Raw genomic sequence first — 11,090 nt, 5'->3', positions numbered from 1 at the left:
TCATAATAACTAACACAAATGTGAGAAAATCAGGTTTATTTTAGAATAAATAATATAAAACATGTTTTTATTTGTATTTATTTCATGAACTTCCTGTTTAATATAGCAAAATAATCATTTTTGGATCGTGATCGTTCTTTAAATCTAATAAGATGACATACTTTATTGATCCCAACCTGGGAAATTCCCAATAGTGATGGAATAAACTTTATATCTGCTTTATTGATAAAATTAGTGGTGGATTAAATGATTGTTTCATAATCCATATTGTTTAATATGGGACATAATCTGGTTGGGGGGGGTTCTTGAACCAGACGATCGATTAATCAGCTGATGACTCGTTAATGAAGCCTGTCACATTAAACGAGTCCCTGCGTGTGTTCACGCTTCCACTCCAAACACTTTTACGCGCAGTTTTCCCCCATAGCATTATTTCCTCTTCTTTTTCTTCTTCTTTTGTTCCCTCTATTCCTGCTCCTGACAGAAACATGTTCGGACGCGTCCCAGCCTCCTAACGCGCGTCCGTCCTGGTTTGGACTGTATCTTTAAAAGGCGATCCCACTGCGCAGGATCCAAGGGGCTGGCCCTTGATCGACTTTGTGTGTGTGTGTGTGTGTGTGTGTGTGTGTGTGTGTGTGTGTGTGTGTGTGTGTGTGTGTGTGTGTGTGTGTGTGTGTGTGTGTGTGTGTGTGTGTGTGTGTGTGTGTGTGTGTGTGTGTAGCACATACAGTAGTAACCCAGAGTGAGGTGGCAGTCTTATTCCACATCGACACTCATCCTGTCCATCTGGAGCGCAGAGCGCGACTCGAGGCGCGTCACGATGGCTTCTGTTCTCGGCCGCGGACGCTCCAGGATTTAGTCTCCACCGGGGTTTTTTTTTACCCACTCGGATCCACGCAGCAAGGGTGACTTGACTGTTGCAAGGTATTGAATTCACTGTTCGGAGCGCGTTTCTCTCCCGTGGGTTGAATGTTCCCCGAACCAGTGGTGGGTGGTGATGAGGGAAACTCGCTGCGTTCCGTTTAGAAGTTTCTCTGACGGACGGTTGTGGGTTCGAGTCCCTCTTCTGGTCGTGTTTTAATCTGTCTTTCTGTCCTCAACAGGCGGTTCGAACCCACTTGGACCCGTCGGGACTCCGCTGCTGTGGAACAGCAACAAAGGACGGGAGCGCGCATTCATGGGACGCGACTTTGACAGCTCCACGTACCTGCTCTTGTAACTTTTATCACTTGGCAAGTGGGGGTTTCGAACCAGCAACTGGAGCGGGGGTGGGAGATCATGGCCGAGGCTCCACTCCCGGACCTGGACGTGGCCATCGACCCGGATTTCGAGCCCCAGAAGCGGCCCAGGTCTTGCACCTGGCCGCTGCCGCGACCGGACTCCAGCGGGGGGAAACCGGAGAGCCACGACACCGACATCATCCCGGAGGAGGAGGACGATGACGAGGATAACGCCACCCCCGCGGCCATCCACCACGGCTCGGCCGCGGAGGACCAGGGCAGCAGCAGCCCCGCGGCCGACGGCGCGCTCTCCTCCCCCGGCCAGGAGAGTGGAGGCTCGCCGCTCTCCACGCACTCCCCGACGGCCACCTCGGGCGCGCTGACCCCCAGCGGCGCGGCGGGGGCGCAGCAGACCCCGAGGAAAGCGTCGTCTCGACGCAACGCGTGGGGGAACCTGTCCTACGCGGACCTGATCACCAAAGCCATCGAGAGCGCGCCGGACAAGCGGCTGACCCTGTCCCAGATCTACGACTGGATGGTCAGATCCATCCCATACTTTAAAGACAAAGGCGACAGCAACAGCTCCGCAGGATGGAAGGTAGGAACCCCCCCACCCGCATTCATAACACCCCCCCTTCCTCCATCAAAACAAAAACAAAAAGCATGTGGTGCGTAAAAGCGCGGAGCGGCGCACTTTTTCCCTTTTTTTTAAAAAACATTTTTACGCGCGTCTGTTTGGAAACGGACCCCCATTATTCCTCTCACTATCATTCTAATGGATCTACTCTAAAGGTCGTGCAAATGATGGTGAAAAAAATGTCATCAGGGACTCATTTAAGATCATTAATGTGTTCATGCAGCGTGGAATCTTGGTGACCCCCGTGCGTAATTATCTCTCCAAATGGACCCCCCCCCTCAAAAAAAAAAAAAAAAAAACCCCAGACGTTTGCTAGACAAACACAGACACGTTGTTGCATCAGTCGCTCCTCTTTTGTCATGTTTATGGGACTTTTTTCCCTACGATCAGACACTTCTCTTCTCCTCACATGGGTGGAATGAACGCAGAGAGACGTTATAGAACCGGTCCGTCTGGAAACACGCGGAGTGATGCAACCGCTGAACAATTACATAAGTCCGTTTACTGAACAGCAGCTAATCTGATTGGGTCCAGAAGCTGGATGTAAACACAAGAATCCGTCTATAAAGAGGGTCCCTGAACGCATCACGGCCGGCCCTCATGGGATTCCTGCGCTTTGTTTTATATTTAGATGCTCCGTCTCCACCATGCTGCCATTTTCCACTTTGTTATGTAAACGTTGGCGGCGTCCCGTCACTCATTTGGGTCAGGTAGGCCGTGACCCCCCCCCTCCAATCCAACCCTCCACTCCCCCCACCCCCCATGAGGGGAGTTACGTAACCACCGGGGAGTGTGGGGCAAGCTGCTAAGGTTCAAGTTTTATTTAGAGGCACCTATCTGGTCACCCGAGACATATGGGGCCAGGAATGAGGGAGGGGATGGGGGTGGGGGGGCGGGGTCAGGGAGGGGGAGATTAACACCCGTCAGGGGCTGGATGGGCCGTCCCGTGGGGGGGTGTGGAGCCTATAGGCCGTAATTTGTCAGGGCATCTCAAGTTTTGCTATGTGATATGCTCTAAGGTGTGTGTGTGTGTGTGTGTGTGTGTGTGTGTGTGTGTGTGTGTGTGTGTGTGTGTGTGTGTGTGTGTGTGTGTGTGTGTGTGTGTGTCAAGGCCAGGTTCACCGTCACCATGCAGGGCTGTTACTCCAGGAATCCGGTGCATGAGGGTCGGGCCGTCGCTGGTTTCGTGTTTCTCCTGCCGTCTATAAATCTCAGCTGCAGGCTGTTATAGTTTACACCGTTTCATTACAGATTAGATCAGATCAGATTAGATTAGATTAGCTGGAGAGACGACGCTAACCAGCGCGACTCTGTTTTGGACCCTCACTGTTAGACTACTTCCTGCTACGCCTTCGTAGCATTTAGCCAGGAAGGTGTTTTTATATACATTCAAAAACATTTGTAATATTTTTATGAACCTGAAACCCAACAGACCACATTGTTGCTGCAGCTTTAGCCTCCAGCTAACAGGCATAATGCGCTTTCCTCATGTGAGTGCGCTAACCCTGGTAGCTTAGATGCTAGAATGATTTCAACGTAAAGCAGTCAACGTCGCTGTTTTTAAAAGGCGTTGCGCTGCCGAGGCTCATCGAGACTTTGGCTGCACCTCCGGCTAATTATGCTAATGCTACGACGCCGTGTTGCTCGGAAAGCGTTTGCAGATGAAGAAACTTCGTCCTCCTGATGGATAAAGACGGATTTTTCCTGAACATGCCACAAACTCGGCCGAGTTATATCTGAAAATCCCGTGGAACCGAAGCCGCCCTGCGGAGCCAGATGCTCGGAGTTTAGCCTCGCTTCAGCGACTTTCCTCCAGCGCTCCTCGTCTCCTCGAGTCGCTCTCGGAGATTCTCGCGTTCCTCCTCCTCGCCGGTCCCAGCTCGGACGCCGACAGTCTCACGTCGCCTTTGTGGAGGAGATTTGCTGAGCAAATCCCGGTAATCCCTGCTGGTTTCTCTCCCAGGTTCCCGGTTACGTCATCCTGCTTCATATATCTGTCGGTTAGCCGTTAGCGCAGGTAGAAGTAGGTTAGCACAGCCAAGGATAACTCCGTCTTTTATCGCCAGAGATTATCTGTAACCCACCAGCTTTTTATAGCAACTGTTACACAACCAGGAACTCCGCTTACAGTTTGGTTGAACTTTGACCTCAAATCAGCTGAGATCCATCATCGGAGGAATCAGAACGCACTCCTTACCTTTATAAGCTATATGTGCTAACGTCTGCTAGCATTGATGCTACCAAAGCAGCATGGGCAACGTACTAGAATGGTATAACTGGACCTCTGCTAATGCTAATGCTAGCAGAAATCAAAGGAAACAACTCCTTCTGCCACGATAGGTGGATCTGGGTAATTCTTGGGGCATTAAAGGAGTGTTAGCATTAGCGTTAGCCTTAGCGTTCCAGCGGGAGGGGGCGGGCCTGCTGGGATGTGGGCCAAGAGGAGCTTTGGTGTGACGACCTGCAGCTGAAAATAGCATCAGTAAACACACCTGTGTGTGTGTGTGTGTGTGTGTGTGTGTGTGTGTGTGTGTGTGTGTGTGTGTGTGTGCATGTGTGCGTGTGTGTGTGTGTGTGTGTCGTCCTGGCTGAGGTGTGACTTCGCCCCAGGCCGACTTCTAGTCATGTCGCTCGTGTGTTAGCCCTACGGTCCTACATGGACGTGTTGACCTCACCACCAGGTCCCGGCGCTTGGAGGGTGTGAACCCTGTCGGCGGCAGCTTTGGGTCGTCGTTTGCTTCAAACGTTCATCGTAACTCAAAGACTTCAGCAGGAAACTTTGTGTTCAGCTCAAACCACGAGAGGCTGAGTCACAACCGTGCGCCGGACACGCCTGTCGTCATGGCGTCCGTCATAAAGCAAGAGGGCGTGGCCCGAAGACGATCTTACGATGGGCGTGTCGCTGATGGCTTAGTTAGCTCGTGTAGCTCCCTGAACCTGAACGTCTCTTTGCTCGTGTGCAACTTTGTCTACGCCGCTAATGCTAAGTCGCTAATGCTAAGTCGCTAATGCTAAGTCGCTAATTTGCTAAATCGCTAAATTTTCGGAACCAAAGGAAACGGTTTGCCGAAAAATGAACTTTGAACTTTTCATTTCCTGTCAGTCAGTGGTGAGTGGGCGGGGTTTATGCGCACCATGAGGGGAACGTGGCGACGACGCACAAATGGAGCAAAAAGGCAGTAAAAAAAAGTAAGGGGGGGGGTTCTGAGGTGGGGTGGGGTAAATTAACCAGCTTTGCTCTAAATTGGTGTTTTACAACCGCCCTCTGGCTGTTAGTCCCAACGGGGGGCGGGCAGGAGGAAGGGCGGGGGGGGCAGCAGCTCTCCATAGTCCCGCCCTGATTGGAGGAAACCCCCCCAGGCTCTGTTCTGGTTCCTTTTCCAATCAGGTTTTATCCGGATAAAAATTCTACGTCTAAAAATCGAGCGTCCAGAATCTGAATTATTTGTTAGAGAGACTCGTTTCCACGACGTTCTGGAGGATGACATCATCATCATCATCATCATCATCATCATCATCATCATCTGATGGACGTCTCAAACCGTCACGGTTGTCGTGTTTATTCCCATCATCGTTGTCTCCCGTCGTTACTTTTCAAGCGGCCGATCCTTCGCTTTCCGTTTTCCCGCTCACTTCCTGCGTCCACGGCGTCCCGACTTAGCCCCGCCTCTCAATTATTCAAGGCGCTCGGGATGAATTCAGATCGCCGTATTAATTTTTAAGCGCGTGCTCTCGGCTAAAGGCTAACCCTCTTTTCCTTTCCTCCCTTTCCATCCCTCATGATTTCCCTTCCAGCGCCTTCATTTGTCTGCATGTAAAGCAGGACGGCGAGGGGAGGCGGGACTTCGCCCTCTGCCCCCCTCCCACCCCCAACCCACCCCAAAGCCTCTAATGAGTGGAGATAAATCTGGTTTCACTCCCATGACTCCTGTTTTTTTTGTTTGTTTGTCCATTCTGGTAACTCAGTTTCCTTCTGACAGACGTTACAGCCTGGTTGTTGTTGTTGTTGTTGTTGTTGTTGTTGTTGTTGTTGTGAAAACTATCAGATTGTAAAAGAAATAGAGAGTCTTGAAACCGCAGCTCGTCCCAGACTTCAGACGCGACTTTACATTTGCCTACAGGATGATGATGGTAGTTAAGCGCAGACAGGTCACATGACTTCTCTGTTGTGTGATTTGTATGTCTTTGAATGTGTTAACACACACACACACACACACACACACACACACACACACACACACACACACACACACACACACACACACACACACACACCGTCTAAAATAAGAGCGCTTGTTTCTCACACACTGATTGCTAAACACAGGGGATGGATTTACTGGAACGCTTCAATCCAAACATTAAAAGTTTAGTTTCAGAGGCCACAGAACTGTCATGAAGCTCCGCCCACTTAGCTTAGCATCCTGCTAAATGACAGAGGAAGACGGGGACGAGTGAAAACACTCAAAAAGTCGTTTCCCTGTAGCCGCTAAGCTGCAAGTGTTAGCATGCAGGGAGGAAGAGAAAAGATTGCATCAGAATTATGGGAAATGTAGTTCCAAGCTCATGTCTGTAAGCTAGCTGACTAGCTTAGCTTAGCATGGCGTACACGCCGGAAAACATACGGAAGCTACAAACTCAGCACATGTCAACATCTACGCTTCAACGGCGCCGTCTGCCTCTTCCTGGTCTTATGAAGCTAAGCTAACTAGCGGCTAACTGCAGCTTCCTTGAACGTCTTCATTTTCCTCACTCGTGTGTTTTTTACCGACCCGTTGGGATGTTTAGGAGCTCCTTCATTACTCATCGTGTTACTAAGCTAAACATCCTGCAGGATCGCGCTGCGTTTGTGAGTAATAGTGAGGCCGGCTGGTGATACGCTGTAATTTTCCACCGCTAGCGTGATAACAAGTCGTCCCCAAAGATTAGCGTCTCCGTTACGAAGAAATATCATGTGTCAGCTTCCTCACCTGTCGGTGCAGGAAGCTAATGTTTCAGCCAGATAGTAGCAGCAGCAGAACAGGAAGTAGAGAGTGGGAGACAGGAAATGCGTAGCAATTAGCATTTAGGGTAAAAACTCACCTTTAACAGCTTAGTGTGGTCAAACGTGTGGCAGAAACCAAGTCTTTGAATGCCTCTTGAACCCCAGGCTTGCAGCTGAACCCGACCTTTGACCTCTTGTGGTGAAAGGTGAGCGAGTTTCAGTAAATTATAAGGTACGGAAAAGTTCCCAGAGAGAAAACCAGTCGGACTGCGAGGCGACGCCGTGCGTCTGCCACTGGGAAAATAAATAAAGCGTATTGAAAACCAGCAATAATACCTCAGCCTGAAATAAGGTATCTCTACAAATACACATATGCAAAACAAAAAGTGCTGATGGGAAAAGAAAACATCGCTCTGTTACACTCGAGCACACAATGTTTGCAGAAGGTTATTTTTGTAAGAGCCAATATTTATGGAGTGAGAATTTGTGGCCACTTTTCTCAGAGATCTTTAAGTAGCAGAAAGTTAACCGTCGCGTTTCAAGCCGCTTAAACTCCGATGAGACGGACAAACTCCCGACAGTCCCTGAACGTCTCACGTGACCTTCAGGGACTTGAGATCTTCTACGGGTCATCGGGACGATGAGACGACATTGTTTACACCTTTCGTTTAGCTTCGTAATCTTCGCGATAACCTCTTAGCTCGTCTCTTAGCTAGCGTACATCTCTTCTGCGGCAGATGTACGTGACTTTGCCGGATGGTCAGACTCGGAAGAAGTAGCATATGCTAATGTTTTTAGCTGACAAGCTACGGTGAAGATTGGTTGTATGTAACACGTTTTTGGAGCAATGTTAGCTCCTTTTGAAGCTCCAGAAGTCTTTTTGCGCATGAATAGCTTTTTAGTTTTATTTTAAGGTTAGCTGTTCCGTTAGCTTACTTTTCTTTTCTTTTTTTAAAATGGAATTGTGAAAAGGAGAAGTTGTGGTTGTATCAGGAGGTCGTCACCCTCGCCTGTTTCCTCCATCGAGCATAAAGCGATGGATGATTAGCCTCCCGCTGGAAATAAAACACAGTAAAGCCCAAACACTAATAAAATAATTCACTTCTTTTCAGTCGGGCACCTGCTGGTCCTCCTGAAGAGCGAGTGTTGCTTAGAGATCAATGATAACTGTTGGTTCTGATGCTTTTGTAAGCAAAAATACTGAAATTAGTGCATTGTATTAGCATCATCAGGCTACGCTTTGTTCATTGCTAACGATAGCAATAGCTAAGTCGCTAAAAAACTCGCTAATTTTTTTTTTTTTAAATCAAAATTTTTTTTAAAAAGCAAAAAAACTGGGATTACATGAGCATCATCACCGTGCTAAGCCAATCAGAAAGGGCGGGGGCGGGGTTATGGACCAGCTGTAGTGCGATAAGCTCTGATTAGCATGCTAGCTTATCTCGAGGACCCGATCTGCAAGCGTCTCAGATATCAGACGATCTGAACAGAAGCTTTTGTCCGGAGGAGGAGTAAATCGGATGGAGTCGCCATGACAACACAACCACACACTCTATGCTAAGCTAAAACAGGCTAAGCTAACACTGTGCTGTCAGGTGAGGAAGCGACGACGTTAAAATCAGCGGACGACTGAAGGAGTCTGTCGACGGCGAGGTGGGGGAGGGGTTGTTGCTGTTTGTCTCCATGGCAACTGATAACCGGTCAAGCAGGTGTGGGGGTGGGGGTGAGTCACAGTTTGGGTGACAGCTGATAAGAGCCCCTCCCCCCCCTTTGCGTATATACACACACACACGCACACACACACACACACACACACACACACACACACACACACACACTCGGACTCCCATTCCTCCCATTCTGGCCTCGCTTCTCAGTTTCTCCGATAACCACATTGCTGAAGTGGGCCCCTCGCCTCCCGCACAACTCCTCCCCTGTAATTGACTCCCTCCACCACACACACACACACACACACACACACACACACACACACACACACACACACACACACACACACACACACACACACACACACACACACACCATACACACACCCTTTGTACATGCATGTGTGAGCGTATTCTGAACGTTTCCGTCGCTCCCTCTCTTGAGTTTCTCCGTTGCGATTCTGGCCTTTTAAACTTTAATTTGTTTTCTTCTGAGCTTGTCTCTTTCGATTACGCCACTCCACCAATCTGACATCAGCGAGTCAGCAAAAGGGGACGGGCGGAGCTCGTGTTCCTGATTAACATTTAATCCACTATAAAAAAGCTTTTCTGTGACAAAGAAGAAGAAGAAGCGAGTGCATCTGATGCTTCCTGCAGGAAAAATCACTTCTTCTTGTTGCTTGTAGTCTTGAAGAAGAAGATTCGCCTTGACAACCGCGCCTGAAGGCGGGTCAGGGTCGACGTTTGTAGGGATTGTCAGCAAACGTGAAAAGTTTTAACTGAAAATTATTCTCCTTGATTCCAAAGACTACAGTAATCTCTCACTTATTCACGCTTCAAAATGTTCGGCTTCATTACATCATGGACTTTTTAGTAGGTAGTCACATGATACCATACATGCATGCTATTGGCTTATTCGTCATTTTAAACGGGTGGTTCTGGAACGCATTAACCGTGAGTAAGGAGGGATTACTGTATCTTTCAACCCACGTCTTCGTGTGTCAGAGATCGGATTCCTGCAGGGAGTATACACTTCATTACTTTGGGGTGTGTTCCAATTATGGTGGACTCTGACTACACAGGCTTCCAGGTAGATTTAATTCGTGATTGTCAATCATCCTCGGCGTGAAGCGTTCGCAGTCGACGGTACCTGCCGGACGTCGGCGGAGGCATCTAATTGGAAAGTTGTGGAGACGAGGGATCGGGCACCTCGCATATATTGACGTCACCTCTTGGTTCTGACAAAAAGAACGCAAATAAAAGGCAATTGAGGCAATTGAAAATCTGGGCTACCGTCGATTTACCCTCAGTGTTTGCTTATAAAGCAACAAGCATACCCAACCTCAGAGACGCTGCTCCCGTATTGGACGATCAAAGCCTGAGAGTGTCGCGGAGTCACCGGCCCAGTAACCACCTGTTGGACCCGCGGGCGTCCAATCGGCACGCAGGATCCTCTCGTCTCTGGGAAATCCTACCGGTCGGAGCCACACATGCACAGTTGTGTCCGTCTCTGGTATGAATTACACGGCCGGAGACGGGCCGTTGCGAATAACGCCGCCGCTCGCTGTTCCGCATCGTCCACGCGTCATTAAAACGAGGGAATGGTGTTTTTAGCTGCTTTCTCCTAATCGCTCCCATAGCTGGAGTCTCAGTCCGTGGTGCAAGTCGGCCTCACGCATCGGCGTCTCCACGCTAATCCCGCTCCTTACGAAGTCACGTCCATGAAGGCAGGTCATTGTTGGGTCTGAGACAGACAGACAAGGCTCATGACGGCGGCTGAGCCGACATCAAAGCCGGAGTTATCTGAACATCGTGAAAGATTTAGCTCCAGCACGAAGTACAAAGATTTGTTTGTCCCTTGTGATTTACGTTTTCTACGTGCACACAGTGTGAAAACGTTCGGGGTTTCCTTGGCTCCCTTTACCCACTTTGCACGAGAGGCTAACGGCGCGGAGAAAACAAGGGATAGGGTTTCACACAGAAGATTTTTCCTCCTCAAAAAGCTGGAATCCATCTGCTGCGAGGCGCCAACACTTCTCATTCTCTTCACTGGTCCTGACGGGTAACCGTTCCGTTGATCAGGGCAAACGTTCTTGATTCTCAGAGTATCTATTGGGTGCCGTTAGTGGTGCTATGTTTGCACCAATCATTACGTCTTTGTAACTTTTGCGGTACAATCAAGATGCAACAGCCCCGCCCTGAAAATCAGCTGTATGAACTTCAATGAACTTCAGACGTTGGCACAATCCAGTTGGTTGAATCAAGAGCAGAATGCCTCTGATTGGCTATTGAAAGCCTATCAACGCAGGAAACAATTCCCCCCCAAAAACAATTGCGACATCTTGGACTCTAGATCAACCAAAACATCCACGTTGTGCGACGACAGACGTTGCCTCAACGCTGCAGTTCTAGGTTGTCGAGCTTCCTTTTTTGATTAGCCCACTAGCTTATCTCGAGGATTTGATCTATAAACGTCTCCGGAATCAGATCATCTGAGCCAAAATTTGTATCCAGTGGAATAAATTGGATTGAGTCACCGTGACAGCATGACCAGTGTAAGACTACATGCTACATTACTGTATTTT

General features: G+C 49.1%; 1 protein-coding gene across 1 annotated transcript in view; it reads left to right on the top strand.

Annotated features, from left to right (window-relative positions):
• Positions 1–688: 688 nt before the first annotated feature.
• foxo3b (forkhead box O3b) overlaps positions 689–11,090 on the top strand; it is a 32,974-nt gene continuing 22,572 nt past the window's right edge. Inside the window, exons 1-2 of the mRNA XM_068341913.1 lie at positions 689–924; positions 1,104–1,818. Of these exons, the coding sequence (XP_068198014.1) occupies positions 1,279–1,818 (540 nt within the window). The 5' untranslated portion in view covers positions 689–924; positions 1,104–1,278. The remainder of the gene's footprint in view (positions 925–1,103; positions 1,819–11,090) is intronic.

The sequence above is a fragment of the Antennarius striatus genome, chromosome 19 (assembly GCF_040054535.1).
Source record: "Antennarius striatus isolate MH-2024 chromosome 19, ASM4005453v1, whole genome shotgun sequence".
NCBI lineage: Eukaryota > Metazoa > Chordata > Actinopteri > Lophiiformes > Antennariidae > Antennarius > Antennarius striatus.
The sequence above is the reverse complement of the archived record's forward strand: the minus strand, read 5'-3'. Positions and strand labels throughout refer to the sequence as shown.